Source organism: Agelaius phoeniceus, chromosome 2, assembly GCF_051311805.1.
Source record: "Agelaius phoeniceus isolate bAgePho1 chromosome 2, bAgePho1.hap1, whole genome shotgun sequence".
Lineage (NCBI taxonomy): Eukaryota > Metazoa > Chordata > Aves > Passeriformes > Icteridae > Agelaius > Agelaius phoeniceus.
Genome location: NC_135266.1, coordinates 84681619 through 84706667, shown reverse-complemented (window position 1 = coordinate 84706667; position 25049 = coordinate 84681619). Strand labels below are relative to the sequence as shown.

The window sequence follows — 25049 nt, the reverse complement described above, 5'->3', positions numbered from 1 at the left end:
CAGAGGTTCCATTCAGCCAACTGCCAGAATAAGTCACAGACGTTCCCAGCTGCCAAACAGCCCTTCAGCAAGAAAAAGGGACAGGGTGAAACCCTGCATCTTTCATTAGACAAAAAGTGCCCATTTCCAGAGCCTGACACAAATTTTGTAGCAACATAAATGAATTGCAGCTTAAAGGCCATGACATAATTGAGATAAAGATTGTGGCAGAGAAATGAGAATTAAGTGCTAAAAACTCTGGGAAGGATAGTAAATGCTGATGGGAGCAGAAGATTGACAAGATAATGTGAGGGGCAGTGAAAAAATGTGCTGAATACAGACAAAAGAGCAGTGCTAATGGCAGCATATGTAAACTGAACAAGAGCTTGCTCCTTGGCCTGTTGTCAATCTCTTGACTTGACCTTTGGAGCTCTCACACAACAGTGGAGAGAGCAGAAACAGGCTTGACATCTTCCACTGAGTTTGCCCAACAAGAAAAATCTGTGAGATGCTACTGTTTGCCAAGTTCAATCTGGAGAGCAAAGGGACTTAGCTGATTGTTCAGCTGCATCCTGGCTGGATCAGGAGAATGAGTGGGGAGAAGAAAACCCTGGGCAGGTTCCCTGAAGGTGTAACATTGCTGCCACCTACTCAGCACCTTTTTGTACCAGAAGGTTGAGTAACACGGTGAGATGGCCTTCCCAAGATAACAGATCAGTCTAGGAGCGAGTAAAACACATTTAATTATTTTCTTCCTTCTCTGATGATGAAATTTCCTGAAGCAAAGATCAAAAAGCCTTGGAACAAAGAGCCAACTTGCTTAAATTTCTATGTGAGGTGATAATGGTTAAAGAGAATATGTTGGATGCAAGCATAGTGTTTTGGATATCCGGCAGCTGCAGTACACAAGGAGCACAGGGGTCTTGGGTTTATTTTCATAGCATGGATCTCTGCTTTGTTCTTGGCAGTAACTGCTGAACTTCCCTCTGCCAGCTACAGCAATTGCCCAAGTACTGGAGTTTTTTAGAAATGCAGTATTTGATACAATTTTAGCTTCTTGTTTTACTTTAATCACTAAGTGAGCAAAGATCCAGCACCAAGTTAAATCCTAGTTTTCAGCATGGCTCAGTGTTCAGCTGTCAACATATGGGAACAGTTGTTGGCATCTTGTTGCCATGTCATGTCCTAAAACAATATGGTGTTTGTGGAAGACTGCAGAACATGAGCCCTGAAATGTAGTATTGCAAAAAACATCCTTACTTTCAAAATCCAAGGAAAAGCCCTTTTTTTTGAGGAACATCCAGCTGCAAAACATCAGTGGCTAAAGATGCTAACACTATTCTCTGTTTTGTGCTTGTCACTATAGTGTAGCTTTTCAGTCCATTACCTTCTGCCTTGACCTTATTGTGGCAAACTCCTTTTAGCCCACAGAAGCAGAGTGTTTAATAACTTCTCTCTCAGAAAGCAGCCAAACAAGAACAAATGCTGCAGAACGAGTCTCTTAAACCCTCCTTTCCCTAAACGTGCAGGTCTGAACCTGTGGAAAAGAGTGCCTTGTTATATAACCTCACTGCAGTGGAGGCTGCAAACCTCGTAAAAACCAGACCAAAAGTGAAATCACCCACATTCCCTGCAGCTGCGGCTGGGGGAGATCATACCAGCACAGCCAGACTATAAAGCACTACAAGCCAGTCACTCAGAGAGGGTTCAAGCCAGCAGAGTGCTGAGGTAAGCAGCTCCTTTCATCACTGGAGTGGATACAGGCTCTCAGCACACCTCTCCCCATTGTGCTTTTTAGACATTCCATGGATTGATGTTTCTCACTTCCAGCTCATGGACCTCAGTTCTATTAAAGTAGTTTTTATTTCCATACAAATTGAGTGATGCTTATATTTCTTTAATTTTGAATTCCAAGGAATACTTGTTGGGTTTTTTCTTCCTGTTGAAACTGCAAATTTGCTTGAGCTTTGTCTAGTCAAACACACAACTCCAGGTCAGCTGAAGCTTAGATTGGATTATAATTGTGGAGATCGGGACCCCTGCTTGCGTCCTAGAGCTGTCTTGTGCAACAGTAACACAGTAAAGAAAAGGTATTTCATAATGCTGGGAATACAAGGGTGACTCCCATAAGTTTGGTCCTAACTGGAGTAGTGAACTCCAAGTGGGGCTTGGAAGCACTGGCTGTGCTGCCAGAAAGTGACTGATCAGCCCCGTTTTACAACATGCTGATTATTTCTCAGAGATTTTGCTAGTAACGAATTTATCAAATCCAGATGCCTTGGGCTGAAGACCCAGCTTTCTCCATATGAAAGCCCTGCAGTGGCCTTAATGCTAATCCTGTAGAAATCAAGGGGATTTGGGACACTTCACTAAATATGTTTTGCTGAAGGCTGTTGCTTCTGGCTTGTGCAGGCTGCCTGTGGCTTGAACCCTAATTAGCATGTTTGGGATTTCTTTTTAACTCCCTCTCACCCACACAGGCTGTTATGGGAAAAGGCTAAACTGACTGGAGGAGGCAAGGGGTCTTTTTTCCAAGGTGCAGGTTGATGTTGTCTTGCCATATGTCCTGCACATGGTGCTATGCATTATGGGCATAAGCCAAGAGGAGTCTAGAGATGGGCCCTACATTTACACCACTAGAAAATGTAAATCCCTTCTGGGGAGTGGTGGGAAGGAGGAGAGGCCTTTCTTTAACAGAAAAGCCATTCAGCATAAGGCACATTGTAATTCTGCATCTAAAGGAGAAGCTAAATTAATCACTGAGCAGAACTAATCTCTCTTTCAAGTCAGCCATTTCATGGGGCTTGTGCTGCACTCAAAGCAAGGCAGGGGAGCTGAGAGGAGGTGTCTGTTGGGCTGCAGACACAGCCCAAGTGCAGATCCCCATTCCATGGACACTCAAGGGATAGGAATCACCTCAGCCTTCACAGTCACTCCACTGGGTTACAGCAGGGGCACGTCCCAACTCGCTTTACTGTTCACCACGTGGCAGAGAAGTGAGAGTCAGTGTGAGCTGGAGTCTGCCACCCTTACCTGTCTGCTTGTGATCCCTGCCTCAGAGGAGCTTGGTCAGTGGAGCCCAGAGACCAGTGGGACTCACCTGCAGCCCAAGGAGACACCTGCTGGCCAGAACAGCTGAGCGTGCTTGGAAAACCAAAAGTGTTTGCACTGAAGTACAGATACACTGAGATACTGCACAGAGATACAGGTTGTTTAAAAAGTAAGTTTTTTAAAAAGCTTTATTCCAAACAGCTGATTATCCTCTCAAGGGTTTAAATTGATTATTCAATGCTGTCACAAGTTTCTAATGAGGAAATGCATGGGTCAGAGCCTACATGTGGGAAGGACCTGTTGTGAGCTGCTGAGAGGGTGTCCAGAGGGAGCCCCTCCACTGCAACAACGCACTGAGATAAATGTTCAAAAGGACCAGCCGCAAACCAAGGATAAGGGCTTGCACGATAGATTTGGCCAATTCTAAACAAACAAAATATTTCAGACCTTAGAGGATTTTTATGCTGGTTTTAAATTGGTTTTAAATTAATTTTTGTTTATTTCAGTGTATTTAAGTAGGGGTCTTGTGGAGACAGATAAAAAAGCATTCAGACACTCCATTTATAGCAATAGTTGAATTATGCTTGCAAAAATTAATTCTGCTTTAGCAGAGCATTATGTATTTTGTAACAATTATGTGTTTTATGGCAGCCTGCATTTACCCATTCAATGTCTGATCAAGAAGGAATTCCAGAATTCCAAGAAGGAATTCTGCAGGTGGAGACCACACAAACTAAATATTAGCTCAGACCTTTTAGTAGATATATGTGCTATGTGGACTGAATACCCCAGAGAGTGCACAAGACCTCTCTTAGTGGTAAGGAAAGGAACCTTTCAATTAGTCTCTGCACACAGGCATCCTCTCATGAAACTTATAATCATGATTCAGGCACTCTAAAATAGTTTCCTCAAAGCCCCATGCCACACAGAAGAGATCAAATATTTAATGAACTGAGAATGTTACATTTCTGTGTAAACAGCACAGCTTGTCTAGTTTTCATCATTTTCCTTAAATAAGGCCTTGATCATCTTAGCTGTGATACGCCCATCTGATTTACCAACAGTACCCCCTTCTCTGTGGCTCCCTCTTGGCATTTCTTCTGTTTCCTTACAAGTAAGCACAGCTTTTCCAACCACAAGCAGCTTTCTCTTCAGAGGTCCCAGTTTTGAGTATGCCTTAAGAAGAAAGAATATGGTTTCTTTGTAATTTCATAGAAAAGCAACAATTCTTAAAAAAACAAAAAAAAAACCCAAAAAAACAAACAAACAAAAAAAACCCCACTAAAACAACAAAACCAGAAACTTTTATTTTTAAAACAACTGTAGAGGTGCTGCTCTAGGGTTGTGTTTGATAATGTCAGTGATAATGAGCTTCTTTTGCAAGCCAACTCATTTTAGGAGGCTACAGCCCTGCTGCCCTCTTCTCTGTGTTTTCACCAGTATCATCTTCTGTATAAAGCAAATTCTAATCTCAAATTCAGTTCTGTGAGAAGAATTAAACCAATGCCACAGCTTGCTCCTTCCAAAAAGAGAGAGGTCCAAGCCCAGCCATGTGCTTCAGCCACATCTGCACTGGCTCTGGTCTTCTCCAAACCTCTGAGTCTACTCGGTTGACCAACCCAACAGAAACTAATTCAGGGGGAGAAAGAAGGAAAGCTTTTCTGCTGGGCTAGAGTCCATCACCTGCAGCAAAGACCAACGTGCACTGTTTCCTCAACCCTGCAGTTTGCACCCAGGAACACCTTCATCCTGGCTTTCTGTTGAAGGAATGTTGATCCTTTAATGCTGCTATGCAACACAGATTCTAAAGGACCTGTTGATTGCCATCCAAGCCTAGTAATCTCTCATTAGGTGACATTCAGAATTCTTTCTAGGGGAATTTCATCCTAGAAATTCACTCCATGGGATGATTCTTAGGACATCATTCACTGGGCAAAACACATGCCTCATGGTATCAGAGATGCCTGAAGGCATCCAAAACTTCCATGTGAGACTGGTCCTTAGGACACAGAACCTGTGCTCTTTTGGCCCAGCATCTGAAGGGCATGGACCTAACTGTCCCAAATATCACCAGAAGACTACAGTCCATCTGAACTGCGCAGCAGGTAAAGGACATTGGATGCCATAACCACTGGAAATAGAAGGGTCCTGACAGTAGCTCATGCTCCACACTGAAAGTGTTAAAGTGTGTTTGTGTTCGTGGGAGACCTGATAACTCTGACTCATACCTGGAACTCTTCTTCTTCATACAACAAGCTGTCCAGGGCTGGAGTGAAGAATTTTTTCCTCAGTTTTTCATCACTGTCTGGAGGCTTCGTATAATCTGTTTTAGACCGAATCTTTGGAAAGGCACTTCTGAGGCTCTTTCCATCTGTCTTTGCTTTTTAAAGAGAAGAAAAAGGAAGTGTATGTAATAGTTAAGCCTTATGGAAGTCAGAATCAGTACTTGATATGAGCATTGCCCGCAATCTTTAATATGGCTTAGCCCCTGCAATGCAAAGAACAGCTTGGTAGCATTTTTAATTGGCAATTCAAGCCAAATGCTCATTTTCATTGGGGTTTTTTATGTGTTTTTTGTTCACAATTTCTGATCAAGACCCAGGGACTGAAATTGATTGGAAGTTAGAACTAATGGATCTGTAGGAGGGGGCAGGGAAAAAATGAGCTTTTGTCAGTTCAGCTTAAATCCTGTAGAGCCCTGAATAGTTAATAAGAAAGGCAGCAAAACCAAGTATAAATTTCTTCTATACCCATGTTTGTGTATCTATAGGTACATAACTACAAGTTCCTGAAACAGTCTACTTATAACTCCCCTAAAGAGATCACATCTGTAGTTAACTCATTCTCAAGATGATATAAAGGATTCTGGACATGGACTGCCAAGTTACAGGTTTGCCTGTGACTGTGACCCAGCTTCTTGGAACAAAGACTTATCCTACAGGTAACTATTGCAAAAGTCTAGCAAATGTGTTCAAAGTAAACATGTGTTTAATACAGAAGTCTTGTTCAACATGTTTGCGGGTGCCTGGTATTTCAAAAGGCCCACCTATGGCTGGGACTGATCAGAAATTCAACAAACTTCTTCATGTATCCATAACTGTATGATTTCCATTTTTCTAACATATCTCTTTAATTTTAATTAAAGAGATATGTTAGAATCATCTTCTACTTTTTTCCATCCTCTTTCTTCTACTCACACAAAAATGTAAAATAAAATTTGTGATACTTAGGAATCCACAGAGACTGTCCTAAATAGATAAGCACAGGCTCACGCTCCTTGCTTAACGGTACATCCTTTCCCTGGCCACACCCACCAGAAGGGATGGAGATTCAGCCCAAAATTCAGTACTGCTTACCAAAATTTTCAGTTCAGGTTAAGCTCCATGTAGCTTCATCTCCTCTTGCTAGGGATTTAGTTATAATTGAACTCTGGTGTATTGGATGAATGACTGCAAAGTGCATGCACACTTAAAGTGAAAGCCTAAATGGAGTTTAAGAGTGTCCTCTCAGGGACAAGCTGTAATGAAGTTATGATATGGATCAGTAAAGAACTGATTAGGATATGATTCATATCTTCATAAAAGATGGCCAATCCTGTAAACTGTATTCCAGGGTAGCTCTGGATGAGTAATAATATTCCACAATCTAAAACAAATTTAAATTTAAAAAATGTATTACAAATAGATTGTGATTTTGTCTCCTAGTGCAAATTACAATCTATCATGGCTATGGTGGCTGCAATCAAGAGGGAAATAAGGTGTTCTCCATGTCAAACAGGTAGTTTGAATAAAAAGTTTCAGAAATAAAAAGTCTGTACATGTTCAATAACTTAGTATTTCTTATAAGCTGCTGTCATTTGCATTACCTGCATATTTTCTGGTTCCCTTTTTCATTTCATCTTTAGGAAGTTCTTGCAAGCCAGCTCCCTTTGTATGAAACAAATGCCTATGGAGTAAAAAATATAAAGTGAAACCCATAATAGGGGTCTGAATTTTCTCTCTAATGTGTCCTGTGCAATGATTTGGGGTGAGGGGGAGGCAACCCTTTCTGAGAGCCACTGCTGCTTAACCACAGAGGCAGAATAGCGCAATGGTTCAAAAATGCAATGGAGGCAGCCAGGTAGCTTAGTGGCTAATAAGCTGCTCTTTTTTATTCTTAGTGCCTTAGTTCAACTATGTCCATGAGACTAAAAGAAAACAAATGTTATAGTCTCCAGTCAGTCCAAGATTCAGACCACAGCTGGCAGCTCTCACTTCAAAGAAATCCAAAGTTTGGAAAGGAGAGAAAAATGGTCACTTCTTAAGACTTGAACATTTTGTGCAATATGGCTAAAATCACTGAGCTGGGACTGGAAACTGAAGATGGATCTCTCACATTGTTGCATTGTGCTTTTGATACCATTAGTGTTGACATTTTGAAGCTAAATTAATCTTTCTCCAGGGAAAAAGTTGAATCATTTCAACACAAAAGAAGCTAGTACTACAGACACCTCTGCAGACAGACATTTCCCAAGGTCTCTTCCTCTCTCAGTGTCAGGTCATTTGTTTCACTCAAGATTGCAAACCTCCTATATATTTGCAAATTAATCTTCACATCCTTAAACATTTTGCAAACAGTAAAGACAAAATCTATTATTCAGCACTTAGTCTGAAAAGCTGGGGCTGAGACCATTAATTTCAACACAAAGAAATTATTTCCAAGCCTAAGTGATATAAAGTGAGTAGTGTTAGATCTTAGTAGATTAATTAAGGACCCAGTTTCTTCCCTGAAATTCAGTACTTGAGGAATCACAATCTTATTGTCATCCTTCAGAGATACTGCTCCCATGTATACTCAGTCAAATCCTGTCTTTCCTCAACTAGGAAACTACCTTGGCTTTGATGTGGGAGAGCCCAAATAGCTCTAGAGGCAGACAGGAGCATTATTAAAAAAAAAAAAAAAAAAAAAATCACTTTTGAGTCCATGAAAGCATTATTTTACCCTGATACTCTTAGATGCTGAAGTTTGATATCAATCAGTTTTGCCACCAAACTGGTATTTTCTTCTTCCAGGAGCTGGACAGAAGCTTTCAAATCCTTTTCTTCCTTTCGGTAGATCTTAACCTTTTGACAATTAAAAAAAGAATAAAAGAAAGTCTTAGAATTTTGTAAAGCTTTGATAGCAACAACCTTACCAGCACATACTTAGGAAAAATGCAGCTGTATCAGCAAGATTGCATATTTGGTGGGGAAACATAGTGACACATCTTCAGACAAAAGGAAGGACTCGCTAGTTCTTTCACACCTTTATTAGAACCCTGTTACTGTCACAGCACATGTGTGTCAATTACAGCCACACATTTGGGCTATGCAACCCTGACAGCAAAATCTTCTTGTACAGTCAAACACATCTGCTAGACAGGAGCTTCGGATTTTTCTTTTTTGCTTTCACATCAGAGCTTTGAGAGAGGAAAAGCTTCTTTGCAGAGGTAAAGTCAGGGTCTTACTCAGCAAGTGTTGTTTTTCTAATTCCTTCCTATACCTGAAACCTTCTCACCCAAAATTAGTGAAGTTTTCAGTCCAAGTTACCACAATATTTCTTCCTTCAGAGGGTGGTGGTGGGGCTCTGGAACAGGCTCCCCTGGGTCACAGCCCCAAGGCTGACAGAGCTCAAGAAGCATTTGGCCAATGCTCTCAGTGGGGCTTTTCAGGAGCAGGAGTTGGACTCAATGATCCTTGTGGGCCCCTTCCAGCTCAGGATGTTCTATGGCTCTGTGACATTGGCTAAGCCCCAGGTACTATTTGCTTTCAGACTGGCAATTGCCCCTTATCACTGTGGAAATATACTGACCAAAGGATGCTGATTATTCAGTTCCCATAATGCCTCCCACTTTTGCATAAGTACCAGCACGTGCTTACCCCCTTACTGGGGAGGAGAATATTCTATGGGAAAGATCTTCCCAGAAAGCTTAGCCATATGCACGTGTTCAAGAGAAGTACCAAGCGATCTGAAAGCGTCCATTCTCAACAAAACCGAATTAACCCAGCTATAATCATCCAAATTTGCAGTTAAAACTAGTTCCAACTTCTCCCAAGGATTAAAAAGGTGAAAATGACTGGAAATTAACTAGTAACAGGATGTGGCTTGGCACAGTGAGGTGATGCAGCTTTGCACCATTTTGGTGTGACAGAGTAGCCATGGAAAAATGTGACTGAAGTCTCCAAATCTGTTTTAATTTTGGAGGTAACTAATCTAGAGCTATTTTGGTAAGTCATTTTTCAGTTCAGTGGCCAAACTTAAATAAAAAAAAAGAACTGAGACAAACTAAAATTTTTGGTTTATCACCCCCAAAGGAAATACTGAAACAGTCTGTCAGCTACATATAAACATCAGTCTGAGAGAAAATATTTCATCCATGTAAGAAAAGCAGAGAAAATGAATGGGTGAATTCAGAGGACCGGAGAAGTTAGTGATAATAGTTTTGTTTTCCCCCCAAAATTCAAAGCAGTAATTCATAACATAGGAAAGTAGCAACATAGGAAAGTAACTCATAACATAGGAAACTTCTGCTTGAGAGGAAAGAAATCCAAATCCCTCAGCTCTGAGGTGAAGGCCTGTCAGGACATAAGAGTACTCCAAAGTGCTCTCTTATTGGCACTGCTAATGTGTGTAAAACCTGTAAGTGTTCAGTGAGACAGGGAGAAGGGAAGAGAATTCATACTCATGCAGTGATGGGATGTGTAGATTTGAGCTCCTGTTTGTTTATACAGAATAAAACATTAATTCTTTCACATTTCTTTTCCTTACCCTCATTGCTTCAGAAGTTGTGGTTTGGACACCCTCCCTGGAAAGTTAAAGATCCATGCTCAGAGCTCATTAAGGGGAAGAAGGAAATCTGTGTCCCTGCATACTGGCAAGTACCTTAAATTAGTAACTAAAATGAAGAACCTCTGCCAGGTTTGTTGATGTGGCATGGAAAAGTAAGAAGTACATTTATTAACTTTCCAAAAAGTTTTGCTCAGTTCTCAACTGTGAGGCTGTAAAAGTGAGGAAAGGCATTTCACCCACCAATCTCATGCTTAGATTTGATTGAAACAAAGAACCTATATTGACTGGAATAAATAAAATCAAACTTTCACTATGGAAAAAATTATTTTCCTAAATCTGGCACACAAAAATATTTTCTCATCAAGAAAATTACAGCTATCTAATATATAGCTCTAAATTGTCATTAAAGGTCGGTATAAAAACTATCAAGCAATTAATTACAACCATATATGATTTTGATTTTCCTTTCTTCACTGTAGAGTCCCCATGGTTTCTTTATGACCTTCCATTTCATGTCGTCTCAAGACATTTCTCAGAACATATTTCCAACATCCATATCCATTTTCTTTCAATACAGCAGCACTGGAACTTTAATGCAATTCAAACCTCCCCTCTTCAGCTACTTACCTGGTTGATCCTTTATAGCATCCCAGTCTCCACAGATAAAGATCCTTAATTGTATGGAACATTGTAGTCCTTCATGTAACAGCTTGGGCAGGAAAGGGGGTTCTCCATTTGTGAAAGCAGATGTTCACCTCTTACCTTTATTTACCACATTGCACTGCTTTCTGCTGAGGATTACAGATTAATTACTGAAAAACTGCTCTCCTTTGCCAACAGAAGTCTCCCAGGCCCATGACTGGAAACAGTTCTGACCATAGGCCACAGTATTTCAAACATGAACTGCCATGATAAACTGCAGGCAAGCGATCCTCTTACCTCTTCTTTTAGCCACTCGTTCTCTTCAATCTCTCTGCGGCAGTTCTTGTCTAAGTATCCCACAGCATTCTGAGAAAACACAATTTAAAATAATCTCATCGGAGAGCAACACTTTGACAGTCCTGCACACTATACAGAAAAACTGTCTGCTCTTTAGCAGGAAATAATTAAGACACATCTACACAACAGACTGTAGCATCCTCTGAGGGATTACAAGGGGATTTACTTCACAAGGCCAGATGTTTGTCCACTATCATTCTGCCTAGAGCAGATTATATGTCAAGCAATTTGCCAATATTTTTTGATTTCCCATATTAAAATAGGACATTTCCCTTTTTGCCTAATAAACGCTTCTGTGTACCACTACTGCTCTAGTCTTACTGCTTTCAGAAAATCAAACCTTCAGCTGTTAAGAATCCCAAGTAAAATCCCAAATGAGGCAGTACTGCTCTACAACAAGTGACCTAAGCATGTAGAGGTCTGTGCTAATGACCCCAGGCTACAATTTAATTATTGATGTCAGTAAAATGGAAAGGAAGAAGTGAGGGGGAAGATGCCCCAATAGATCACCATAAACACAGTCCTCTGGATTATGTTCTCACATGACTGGAAATTCCAGCACTGAAGTCAGGGAATTTAAAAACCTAATGGGCCTAGTGGTTTGTACTGAAGTATACTTTGCATTTTGTGAAAGTAAGAAGTTGTCACTAGAACTATTTGTAAACCATGTTTTCAAATCAGAGCTGGCAGAGATAACCAAATCATAGTGAATCAATAAACCTATATTTTCCTGAGACTGCACTGTTGTGACATTTAAAAATGTTGTACTTTACAAGTACAGTGAAACCCTTTTTTTTCAAATTGATGTACATTTTCATGCAATCTTTTTGTATATTACTGCTTTTGGAAATCTGTGTAAATGTTAAAATCAAGGCCATGGCAAAAGCAACATGTTCTCAAACAAGCCTTGTCAGTTCATGGTGCCCCAGTTTCCCGTGCATTGTTTGTAAAATGCCCTCACATCTACCCATTGTTGTTCTGGTGGAAAGAAAAAAAAGGCACATGTATGTATAGCAGTAACCAAATCCATATGTACCAGGATTTGCAGGTTATTTTACTCTCAATTTATTAAAAAAGTTTGAAGTCTTAATATGAGTTAAAATAATTAATAATGCAGAGTACATGTATCCCAACTGTAACACAGTTAGCAGTTTTTTAAAAAAGCAAAAAGAATACCTTAAGAGCTTCTTCACTGAGTAATTTCATGTGCCTGTCAAACATTTTCTGATTTTCCTCTCTCACAACTTTCAAAGCTTCACTGTAATATTCTTCAAAACAAAAAAACAGAGAAATCAGAAATCATTATTTGCCATCAATTTTTCCTGATAACAGATAGATAACTGACATGTCATTACTAAACTGCAACTTATCAATGAGTGTCGCCTGCGCAGATAGTCCACAGAGAAGGATTCAAATATCCTTTTCCAAAGAAATTCTCCTTCCAAACCCAAAGAACAGTAGTGTTAACTACAAAACTAGAAATTGGAAGTGGAACAGAAATTACACATTTCTGTTCACAACTGCAACAGCTGAGCAATTCACTGGTAACTGAGCAGTGATCTAAGCAATTCTCTGCTAAAATATTGGCATCTTAACATTAAATTTTGTCTCTATCAATAGCAGAGCTCCTGGAGCCATATGAGAGACTTGCTTAGAAAATTTTTTTTTTTTTTACATAGAAGCATACTGGATCTCCTTCTCCACATGACATTTTTTCAGATAGTTATTATAACGTGCCTAATAAATTTTCTGATGTATTTAAGACTCTGAGGTTCTAATTTGACAGCAGGACAAAATGGAGAATGTGGCAATTGCCACAATGATTTTCTTCTATCATTACTTGTAGTCATTATTTAGAAAATATGTCATACACTGAGCTGAATAGGTTTGGCTTCATGTTCTAGTCACTGCTATTTAATTATTTCATCCTTCCATTTAGTTCTTTTGTTTTTGCTCTTCTAAATAGCTCACTTCTGCTCAATATTTCCTCCTTCTGAAGGAATGAATGAGACTATAGTAATTTTCTGTGAAGGAAGGCATAGCACACATTTCAAAGGGTTGAAATTCAGTCTTTCACTGCACTTGTGTTGCAGACAGCCTATTTCTGATCTAGCTGCAAACAAATATCTGCTCATGGATGCACTGTGGAGTCAAAGGCAGTCAATTATGAAAGGTGTATTAGTAGTGCATTAATTATTAATTTAACACAGTGGAAGCTGGACTCCACCATCTAGACTTGGCAGAATGAAAAGGAAGGATTTCCACACTATAATGAATTCACTCTTCCATTATTTCAAATAGCTAAATAACCTGAGTTGTACTTGGAGAATGAAAAAGGAGAAAGTGTGTGTCTGAACAGTTCCTAAAGAGGCTATCTTCTCTAATCTCCTCACTGCAACACTGTTTTCCCCACACATCACCTAAATGTGTGGCTCTCTTTTGCTTGCTCTCCTCTGCAGCTGTTTTGCTTAAAATGTCACCACCAGAAAACATGAACTGTGCCAGTTCCAAGCCCTCCAGTGGTACACATAGAGACAGAAACTTGTTTACCTATGCTTATTCTCTAAGCTTGTTACACATTCAAGGTGTGAGCAAGCCAAATTTGTTGCTGCCTTGCTTGATAGATTGAAAGATAGATTTCTGCTGGAAGGCTGTACTCCCCAGACACTTTCTAGGTTCAGTTTTAGGGAGTTCAGCAAAATAGTATGGTAAACATCCAGTGCTGTCAGCATCATTTTCCAGTATGTTATGTAGGGCATTTCCATATGTACCACTATAACACAACTTTCAATAAATACTTTTCTGTTGGACCATGAATTTTGTTAAACCACAACATTCTGTACCCTGTGGCATGCAGGGGATCAGACTGCCTATCCCTACTGGCATTCTATATAACAGCCCATTCTCTTTTTCATTTCATATTACAGCAGCAGTATAGAGAAGTTTTAAATCAATTAAGAACACGGAAAATGAAAAAACCCCAACCTCTCCTGAATACAGATGTGGATATCTGACAAGCTATCTGGAAACGTAGAAATCACAGAACAGATCTTCATGGTGGTAAAATATGTTTTGAGAGACAAAAAGATAGCTTATTCACAGTAGCTGATGCCTGGTAATGGCTGGCACAGAATATACAGAGACCCTTAGAGCAGTGTCACTGCCTGTTACTACCAGCTGCTTGGCTGCAGTCACGCATACTGAGAGGGACATAAAGAAAAAATCCAGGACATCCTTCTCCTGTTGGAAGCATGGCTTATGTAACAGCAAAATATTTGAATTATTTTAAAATAATGCAGTAATAAAGAAATCTTTGTAAAGCACTCAGCACCACAATATATAAGCTCCCAAATGAATTGCACTGCTGTGACAGGGCTGAAACAGTTCTCAGTATGTGTCTGAATGCCTGTGGGTGATTTTGCAGGGCCTCACACTGTGTAATAGGAGGAAAGGCCCGACCACTGGCTAAAGAGCTCCCTCTAGTCCTGCATGGAAACCAGTGCGCTCCACAGAAAAGACCGTTCCAAGAATGAGCTCATACTACTTTCCTGTCAAAGGAGCTTTCAATATGTGAAGTGCTTGTAGATGATGAGAACTAACAGCAGCAGAGTCAACATTTTCAAGTATGACTGCTAAGGGAGCCCTCTGTGTAGGTGACCTAAATATGTGTAGACTTATTTTTACAAAAAACTGCTATCCTTCTCAGTAACTTTTTTTTTTAAACGGGTTGCCTGTATTTTACAAGAAAACCATCAAAGGACCAGCTTATCAGTTTCTTGAAGCGTCATCATTTCTGTAAACTTTATCAATTTCTTTAATAAAGGAACTTTTACAGAGAGAGAAATAGAGAAAGGGAGTCCTTCTACTTTTCAGGATTATGCAGCCCATCTTAGGTGCACTTAGAAAAGTTCATGCAAATTACTAGAAAAGTTAATAGAAGTTACTAGAACTTGATCTAAAATTAATTTTATCATTTCATTCCTGCAGGCAATATGCAAAGCCCCTGTAAGACTTGCATTACACCAGCTGTAAACTGACCTTCAGTTCTTTCAAGTTCATATTTGACATCTGCAATGTCTTTTTCCAGACTGCTAATCCTCTCAGCATGTATTTTGCTTCCGACATTTTTGTACTCCAACCAATAATCTCTCTCACGCTGCTTTTCTGCAATTTTTTTCTTCGTTTCTTCAATTTGGGAGCGCAGATCTATTAAAATAACAATGTCAAAAGACAAGTTCATTTCTGATTTATTGAACTGATAATTCTTACAATGTCAACTTCTTGAAGAAAGGTGTTTTCATAGGGAATGGAAAAGGAAGGGGGATTCTTCCACACTATAGTACAGTGCAACCTGATGGCCTTACATAGTTTCAAGGGCCACTAGCATTGCTGAAAACAGCTTGATCTTATTCTTCCAAAGAGAGTCAACTGTTCTCACCAAAACGTTGTAACTAAGGTCACGTGTCTCGCACAGAGAATCGCAGGGATGGCAGCTGGAATTTTCAACACTCAAACTGGTCTTTTTTCCTTCCATCCATAATTTTTTATTTTTAATCCTCAGTAGATCCAGTGCTTAGGACTTTCATGAGTTTCAAAAAAAAGGAAGCCTCTGTACTTGCACAATACTATACCTCACTTGGAAGGGACAGATTGATTTATAAGCCCTCCACAATTTCGTACTAAACTGAGAGAGCCCAATTTTGGGAGAGGAATAGTTTTATACTTTTTATACAACAAAGAAGATGAATCTCTACTTAAATTGCAAAATAACATCAACATGTACTTAATCCCAAGTGTGTAAACTGCAAACCACACTTCCCCAGCACACAACATACCTTGCAGAAGTTGTTCTTTGTCCTTCACAAACTGGAAAACTGCTTTCAGTGACTCTTCCACATCATCCCTGGTTACAACCTCCTTCTCATCTCTTTTTTTCTCCTTTTCTTCTATTTGCCTTACTAAGCGCCTGATAAGCACCTTCTGTTCTTCCTTCAGAACAACATTCTAAGGAAGAAGACACAGCTGATACTAAAATGTTTTCAGAGTGACAAATTAAAAAAAAAAGGAAAATCTGGCCTAGTGCCAGATGAAATACAAGAATACCCAGCTAAACACCTGTGCTTCGTATTCTGAAAGGTCAGAGCAGGAGGGAGAATTTGCAAGGCTCAGATATTTCCTCAGTAACTTCAGACCACTGGAAGGAAATGAGAGACAAATGACAGCTGTACTTGGTACAGCCCACCAATAATCCTCCATTGCCTGGAAAGAAAGGTGCTTGCAGACAATTTAATAACAATGTTTCTATGTAGGAGCTATTTGCTTGGTGTCAACATTCCTCATGAGAATGTACCATCTTCATACAGAAAAATCATGAGACAATCAGGTCACTTGCATATAACCACAGCAAAGAGTCTTGTCAGAGCTGAAATTAGTAATACATCCTGATTCCACTACTGTGATCATAACCCCTGGCCATGACCCTCTCTAGTGACACTCTGATTGTTTGAAATACAGATTGTGTATGTTTGCTCCCAAAGGATACTACACAGGAGCAAACAAGTGAGAAGGCAGTGGAAAGAGTCTCAAGCATTCCTCACTTCTAGGATTAACTCTAAACCACTCACAAACATTAAGCAGGAAATAAAGAATGGAGCTCAAAGCACTGTCAAAACATGATTAAATTAAACCAATAGCACTTCACCCATGCCCTAAAGTACCCTGCTCAATCTAAAATATGGAGTCCTTGAAAGACCATGAACTAGCAGCAAACTGGGGGAATAACTGTAGAAAGATAGCTGGGAGTAAAATTAGAGGAAACTGGGAAGTTGTATTCACATCCTAACAGAAGTTGGATGGTAGGGAAATTATAGAGTAAAATGCAGCTGCTACTACCTGAATGGAATGCAGCTGGCATGCTCAAAACCTACTCCATGATGATGCCCTACAACCTGCAACCACAGCCCCTGCTAAGGGGATGGAACAGAGGGTGGAACAGAGTGGAGACACCGTGGCCAGGCTGCATAGAAATCTTTGCAGGGAGGGGAACTCAATGGCACTCTGTAGCTGACAAACAGCACAACACCTGTCAGCCAGGGGAGAGAGAAGAAGATGAATAACTAGAGTCACTCAAGCTCCACCTAAACATAAAGAAATAGTATAAAAGTAAGTTAGGAATGGGGAGAAGTTTGGGAAGTCCATCATAACTGCTGGGATCAGTCGTGAGGCTGAACCTGTCTTCTCCCCTGTAGAGGGAGACACCTATTGGGTTAGAACCATGCTCTGTGGGCACTGAATACTTTGGATTAGAGCTTGTCTGTGTGTTGCTTTGATATGCTTTTGCAGAGAGATACTATCACTGAAAATCCTCAAAACTTAATCTAACTTTATGTTAATAAAGAGCATTATTCCATAAACTGTCAGTGTGAGCCCTTCACGGGCACTGGCTGTCAGTAACACATTCAAACAAACTGAGGAGACCCACTGAGGGGTCACAAAGTGGGGATACCAACTGAGGGGTCTCCCTTATGCTGTTGCTCTGTGTCTCTGAACAAGGCAGTTGAACCACCCTCCAATCCAGCAGTATAACCACAAGAGACATAAGACCCAACAATAATCATAAAAGCCTTCAGATGCCTGCAGAAAGAAGAGCAATTGCCACTTCCAGTGATAGTCAAGCCACAAATGAAACACCATCCAGGCTTCAAGACTGCAAAAAGTACCATAGAAAGTTAAACAGATGGATGCTTATAAAAGCAGGGCAAGCATCAGCACGGGAAAGACAGAGAGGCGTTGTTTCAATGTTTCACTGCCATGAAGTGCAGGCTGCAACATGATGCAGAATAAGGATTTTTTGAGCATTTTCAATTAATTTCAATAGGTGACTCTATAATATCTATTTTCAATGTTCACTGCTCACAGTTATCAGATGCCATATTATGGCTGTTTATATACAGCTCATATGCACAGTTCTTTTAAGTGTTACTCAGGTGAGATCAGTAGTTAGACAACCTTGTTCTAAAAATTACCCAAAACAATTTGTAATTCATGAGAAAGTGTGTCTTCATCAATCAGTGCTAGAAATCACAGCTAGCAAATAGCATGATGGTCTTTCTCCTTGATTCAATTTTTAACTACGTTTGCAGCAATAAATAGATTCTCACAGAAACCTGTGCAATTCCATTACTTCAGAAGGATTCAGAGAAGCTCAGCAATTCTCAGTGCTTGGTTAGGTCTGCTAATACTACTAACAAAAATTAAATTTTTACCATTTATTCTTCATGCATTGAAATACTGAAGAATATTTGTAGGACTAGTTAAAAGGCATATCTGAATGTACTGCAAGGAAGGTATCTACTGAAAGGTGGCTTGCTGTCCTGTGCTTGCTGCAGAGAAAAATGCCAAAGAAGGGAAACAAAGTTGATAAAAGGACTAAAGCACATGTCTGATGTGGAGCAGCTGAGGATGTTTAGTCTGGAGAAAAGGAGGCTCAGGTGGCACCTTATCTCTCTCTACAACCACCTGGAATGACTTTGTAGCTAGGTGGAGGTTGGTCTCTCTTCCCATGTAACAAGTAACAGGGCAAGAGAAAAAGAAAATTGTGCCAAGTTTAGATGGGTTATTAGGGAAAATTTCTTCACTGAAAGGGTGGTGAGTTATTGGAACAGGTTGCCCAGGAAAGTGGTGGAATCACTATCCCTGGAAGCGTTCAAAAGACACGTGGATGTGGCACTTGTTGACCTGCTTTAGTGATGAACACAATGGTGCTGGGTTAGACAGTTGGACTTGATAATCTGAGAAGTCTTTCCCATCCTTAACAATTCTGTGATTCCATTAAACATGTAGGTGGTTATAAGGATCTCTTGTGCATTGGAAAGCACCTGCGCTGAACTCACTTTACCTTAATGCTCTGTCCTATTCTGTAATGTTTTACTCCTGCAGCTTCTTTTTAGCATGTTATATTTAGGACATGTATGCTACGTGTCACATTTAATTCAGATAACACTTTAACTTTCAGCACATAAAGTGACTCACTAACTCTAGTTTCATTGACTGTAACAAATCACTGCAATAACTAATTTTAAAGTATGTTGTATTCAAATGGAAAGAATAAAACTGAATCTATGAGTAAGAATACCACAAATAAAATTTGTTGCATAGTCACTTACCTTTTTAATATCTTCTTTGATCTTTTCTTCCAATCCTTTCAGATGAAACAAAACCCATGCAATTGCTGCTTCTTTTGCCGCAATGCTATGAAGAGAGAGTAAAGAAAGACACATTCTTACAAAAAAATTAGAGAAAGGGAAGTTATTTAAGCTAGATTAGATGCAAATACTACCAAAATGTTGGTAGACTCATTTGGGCAAATACCACTGTCTGCTTACTACACGTAAAGAAATTATTTCCCACATGGATCTGGGCTTGCATGTTAGTTTGGATTTCATACCCCTACAGAGCAGCAGACTCCCTGGTTATATTGTTCCTGTGTAGCCTCCTGAGAGGCTGGAGCTGGTTTGTTCATTCTGCGTGAGGTTTAGCTGACCTCTTACACAGGTCACTTTCAGGACAAGGTAATTCATGCTCCAAAAATATTACTCTAGCACTCTGTACCTCTGTTCCCAGCATTCATTCATCATGTGGTGCAATAGTATTAGCAATTATAGCAATTATCATAAAATCTTCTATTCTTTTAACAGTTCTTCTTCCTTCAGTTTTTAGTTTGAGGGTTTGGAGCGCTTTTTTGTGGTTTGGGGAGTTTTTTCCCTTCTCTATTGATTTCAGCTGTTTCAAAAGAAGATAATTCATTTCCTAGTTAATTTGCTAAGTTTGGATCACTGAATCATGCAAATTGCAGGTTACTTAAATTTGCATCCTCTGGTGTCAGTGTATTGTGTATTGGTGTCAGCTCCAAGGTATTCTTCAGGTTTTCTATTAAGTAGAAGGATCTTAGAGAGAGACTAGACCAGGGTACAGTGGTCATGGCCACAGCAAAAGTACATCATAAGATTGTTGTTCCAAAGAAATGCTGAAATGGAGAACTTTAATGAAAATGCAAACTAACAAACTCCCTAGGAACAGTGACCATTCTTCAGTGCAAGGAAATAAAAAACAGGAATCAAAGTTAAATAAATACTACACAGTTGATAAATCCTAAAGTGGAATGTGACACCTATTCACTTGTATGATTATCCACCTTTGATCAGTCAAGCAGTACAGAGAAGTTACAGATTACAGAGGTGAAGAGAAAGAAAGGAAGAATAAGAGGGACAGAGAAGAGAGTGGGAGAAAGATAAAAACAGCAAGAAGAATACTTTTCTTCCCTCTTCCCCCTTCTGTTGCTGTAGAAACTACATATTCCATTTCAATGAAGCACCTATTTCAGTGGAAGACTCCAGACAAATGAGTCATTTGCTTGGATATTAGCATATGCATAACAATAATTTTATCAGAAAGTGGTACATGTTTTTTTCTCAGCCCAGTAATACAGTTTCTTTATTCCTTCACAAAATAGGTGAGTTACTTTTGGACTTTTCACAAGGTATTTGTTTGTGATATGATTCAGCTAAATCTAGGCTATTTCACTATGGAAAATTGTACTCTGTGCTCTGTAAAATGAAACAGGAAAATCCCACATAAACCCTGTGAACTCATACAGCTGTCACAACTATAGGAGCATACTTTTTAGTTTGCTTACTCCACTTGTCATTTCCACACCGAGGCACTACTCCCTGCTCCCTAAATGCAGATAATTGTTGGATATTGGGTGTTCCTGAGGTATTTCCATTTCAATTTCTGTCTCACATAAGAGTAATGAAGCTTATTTTTTCTCCTTTTAATCATTTACTCAAGAGACTAGAAATCAAGTAAGTAAGTTGAACAGGTTTGTAACTGCTTCAGATATTTCTCCCTTGGCTCTTATTTTCCTCTGCTTGATTTTAAGAGACCTTTCATTTATCCATCTCTTACTTTCAAAATAAAACACTTTGTGCTCTGCTCTCAGCTGCACCAAGGAAGACAGCAAACTGTCGGTCTTGAGGTTCTGGCTAGTGACAACAACCTCCATGAACACCAATGAATCCTAAAAAATACAGCCAAATGTGATCTTGCAACTTCAGCATATGCTGATCAAAAGCTTGCTACTAACAGAAAAAATGTCAGGGTTTTTGGTTTCAATATTTTTTTCCCAAGTTATAGCCTAATGGCATAAAATTTCTGACCCATGGAATTGCTTTCTTACAGCTACAGTTTAAAAAGTGAACCTTTCTAAAATAGCCTCAAAACCTCAAATCAATCAACTCAGGCTCTAAATTGTGTAAGTTGTCTTTTTTATCTGCTTTCTTTATTCACATATTCTCTATGAGTGAAAAGTTAAAATATATGAAACCTACTGATATTCTAGTAAGGCTTCTGGTAAATCAGATTCAGGCTCTTGAACTTGCTCTTCTGGTTTCTTCTTTTTCTTACTCTCTTCCATTTTTTTGGGTTTTTTTTTGGTTTTTTTTTAATACTTGTGCTAGAAGTGAAGGAAAAAAAAAAGTATAGAGATGAATAATTTACAAAACATTGTGTGTTCACTGGCGTTTGTCACTTGTGACAAGCTTGTAACAGCTCTGAAATAAAAAAACACAAACTGGGTTTTTGGCAGCAACAATCCTGCCCAGGGGTAGCACTCAAGCTCATATCTCTATATATACACACATATATGTGTGTGTATATATATACATATATATATGTAATGTATACCTGGGTAGATACAGTGGTCTCTATCACCATTACTTATTGCATCCCTTGCTACAGGTTGTCTTTTACAATCTTGCAAATCAAACCAGAAGATGCTCCTTTTCCAGTCCTTTGTTTCTTTATCATGCTTGTTTTATCAAGTCCACTTGTTCACATGCCTCTCTTTCCCTCTCCTTCTGTTCTCCTAGCACTATGAATATCTCCCTTTCACCACAACTCTGATACCAGTTTTCATTGTCAGAGCTGGAACAAAAGCACTTTCTGAAGGGATATGCATGTCAGCAGTATTCCCCAGGCATGCTGTCACAACCACTAACCTCAGAATTCAACTGACAATGAATAGCTCTGCAATGGAACTGGTAGCATATATTATACAAAATAAAAAATGTCACAAAAAAGGACACTTAAAAAGATTCCTCGCTTTTAGCAGTCACATAATCAAATTTTATAAACCAAAATAGTTTATATAATATAGAATGTTTTATTACTGAATGAGTAGAAACATTGTATATAGCCTGGTTTTGCATTAAACTGCTTCTCTGAATTTAAATTTTGAATTTTACAATAATAGGTGAAATTGATTAAAACTTGTTCTCTGACTGAATACAGCAGGCTGGATACTTTTTCCTATTAAAATGAGCACAAGTAAACAGGAAAAAATATCAGTAAAAAGCCACATAAGCAAGACTGTAAAATCAACGGAATGAAGTGAAACTATTGATAGATGCACTGTTGATAGATGCAATCCAAACACTGTCCTATGCCTTCTCACCACAATCCCCATACCCTGAAGCAAGGCCATGTAAGCTTTCTGTATACAAAACAATTTTCTATCCTATTTCATATACAACCTTTGCAGTTTCCAATTCAGTACAATATTTTTTTCATGAAATTTCCAAAATCCTAAAGACATGGCTGTTGTAAGACCTGAGACTAAAAAGAAACTCAAACAAACAAGTGAATTAAGAAAAAAACCTCAGTGAGGCAGGAAGTTAGGTACTTTGCTCCTCCTAGACCCCTTTGATGTTTCCAAACCAAGTGCACAAGTGCAGGATACACTTGTTAAGTGTAAAAAAGAATCCATCACACTTCTTCAGCGCAGAATTAACTGGACTGCTATTGATTCAATTTCCACTTGAGCATTTATTTTACTGATTTTCCTCAGAAACTGAAGATCACTAGAGCACGCCCTAAGGGTTTCTTTAAATTGTTTCTGTCTCTTTCACTAAATGGAAAATCAAATTCCCTTCTTGAAACTGGATACAAACCAGAAAATTTTGAGTAGAAGTATTTTGCAAAGGCTATGGGTGGTTTTGGGTTCTTTTTAACTACAGACCCAGATGAGCTCCAGTGACGTATTTATGAAATTGTTCCCAAGTACAGAGGAACAAGAAAGCCTCCAAGTTGTAAAAGGTGAAAAAACACATGCTACAATAAAGGATTTTGCAAACCATAGAAAATACTCACACATGAGACAGAGAGGAACATATTTAAGGGGACTGAGGATTGACTGCACATTTGAAATGCACAGGAGAACATTTACAAAAGTAAAGGTCTATTTCTTCTCCCAAACAAATAAAATTGTGAGGCTCTTGACTGACCCCCTTTATAAGCATCAGCACTGTCTCAAGCAATAACTTCACTACCATTGCATCCTTAGAAGGAGCAGGCAGTTTCTTGACACTGCAACCCAACTACAGTGACTTTCCAGACACTCTTTACAGAGATCACCAGTACAGCAGCTCACCACTCTCATGAGCCCAATCTTTATCATTAACACCATCCAAACTAGCACTTGCACTCACATAATAATCCCTGTATATCGAGCAGCTGCACTACCAGAAGCCTCCACTCCCTCAGTTCCCAACATTTATAGACTCACAGAATACACTGAGTTGGAAGGGACCTATCAGAATCATTGAGTTCAACTTCTGGCCCTATGCAGGACATTCCAAGAATCACACCACGTGCCTGACAGCATTGTCCAAACATGCCCTGAGCTCAGCTTTAGGCCATCAATCCCCTTGGATCCTCTCACTGTTTACTAGGGAGGAGACTGGTACCAGGCCCCACCATGAGGAAGTTGCAGACTTTGATGAGGTCTCCCCTCAAGTCTCCTTTTCTCCAGGCTGAACAGACTAATGACCTCAGCCACTCGTCATACGGCTTCCCCTTAGGACCCTTCACCATTGTTGTGGCCCTCCTTAGGAGGCTCTCCAGTAGCTTAATGCCTTTCCTCTGATGCACAAAACTGCACAGAATATCCAAGGTGAGGCCACCCTGGTGCAGAGCAGAGAGGGACAATCCCCTCCCTTGCCTGACTGGCGATGCTGTGCCTGATGTACCCCCGAACCCATTTGGCTCTCCTGGCTGCCAGGGCACTGCTGACACACGTTCAGCTTGCCATCGACCAAGACCCCTAGGTCCCTTTCCACTGGCTGCTGTCCATCCTCTCACTCCCCATTCCGTCCGTACACCTGGGGTTGCACCGTCCCCGATGCAGCATACGGAAAATCTATTACCTCAGCAATAGAGGTACAACGCTACAACATGGTGCAGTCACACTGTAACCCCTTCCCAATCTCCAAAGCAGCCCAACAATTCCCCCTGCCCCCAATCCGTCCCTGGCTAACACTTCCCCCATGTCCCCGACACTATTCCCCCCAGCCCCCTTCACCACCAGACACCTCAGTGGACAAAGCTGGGCCACCCCTCAGCGCCTCGCTGCCCGCAGGCACCAAATCCCGCTGGCACTGTCACCCTGTGCCTCAGCCCCCCGCCACCCCTTCCCGCCACGGCCGGAGAGCTCCCTGAGGCACTCCCCGGCCCTGCCCGCACCCCTTCCCGCGTCCCCCTCACGGTGCCCGCGCCCCGGCACCCGGCCCGCACCGCGCGCTGTCTCTGCCCCGGCCCTGCCGCGGCCCCAGGGCACGGCCCGGCCCTGCCGCGCGCCCCGCCCGCCGGTCGCCATCGCGACGGGGCCGAGCGCCGTGGGGGCCGCCGGCGCCCTCTGCCCCGAGAAACAAGAAGTACGGGAAAAAAGGCTGTGGGACGGGCTGGGTTTCGCCGAAATGCGGTGCCAGGCTGAAATCCTGAAGTTGTAGCTTCTCGTCAAGAAAGAGACTGTGTCCGAGCTCCGTAGTGGGACAGTCCTGCTCGCACGGAATGTGAGCAGGGCCACCCATCACCCCACAGAGCTGCTTTCTCAGGAACCACTCCCTCTGTCCAAGGCACTGCGATGGAGCCTTGGTGGCTCCTGTACTGCAGTAACAACAGCCGAACTCTGTGGCCTGTGTCCCCTTTGCTCCACATCAGAGCAAAAGGCCATGGCCAGCGTGGGGCAGGGCTCAAAAAGGTGGAAAGGAAGGCTGGAGTCTCATCCTGAACTACTTCTGCTTCTTTCCTCCTGGCCTGTGGTCTGCAATAGATTTTGGATAGGCTCTGGTCATTTCCTTTCCTTTCCTGATATAGAA

The 25049-nt window shown here is 40.6% G+C and overlaps 1 protein-coding gene across 2 annotated transcripts; it reads right to left on the bottom strand.

Moving 5' to 3' along the window:
- Nucleotides 1-3200: 3200 nt before the first annotated feature.
- CCDC83 (coiled-coil domain containing 83) lies at nucleotides 3201-24575 on the bottom strand. 2 transcript variants are annotated; one of them, XM_054628496.2, is made up of 11 exons: nucleotides 24466-24575; nucleotides 21225-21349; nucleotides 19002-19086; nucleotides 15672-15840; nucleotides 14875-15042; nucleotides 12013-12104; nucleotides 10777-10845; nucleotides 8011-8132; nucleotides 6896-6975; nucleotides 5259-5410; nucleotides 3201-4206 (listed from the first exon to the last, which is right to left on the bottom strand). In XM_054628496.2, the coding sequence occupies exons 2-11, from the start codon at nucleotides 21308-21310 to the stop codon at nucleotides 4021-4023; spliced, it is 1209 nt and encodes a 402-aa protein (XP_054484471.2). In that variant the 5' UTR covers nucleotides 21311-21349; nucleotides 24466-24575; the 3' UTR covers nucleotides 3201-4020. The 2 variants fall into 2 exon arrangements, with proteins under 2 accessions (XP_054484471.2, XP_077030178.1); XM_077174063.1 differs by lacking the exon at nucleotides 24466-24575 and adding an exon at nucleotides 24415-24465.
- Between the last annotated feature and the right edge of the window lie 474 nt (nucleotides 24576-25049).

What these genes read in the sequence shown, in the direction of transcription:
- CCDC83 (XM_054628496.2), bottom strand. Translation starts at nt 21,310, where the DNA reads ATGGAAGAGAGTAAGAAAAAGAAGAAACCAGAAGAGCAAGTTCAAGAG. An exon ending in TCAGTGAAGAAGCTCTTAAG is followed by an intron (nt 10,846 to 12,012) that starts GTATTCTTTTTG and finishes GTGTTTTCTCAG; the next exon opens with AATGCTGTGGGATACTTAGA. An exon ending in ATGAAGAAGAAGAGTTCCAG is followed by an intron (nt 4,207 to 5,258) that starts GTATGAGTCAGA and finishes TTTCTTCTTAAG; the next exon opens with GCATACTCAAAACTGGGACC.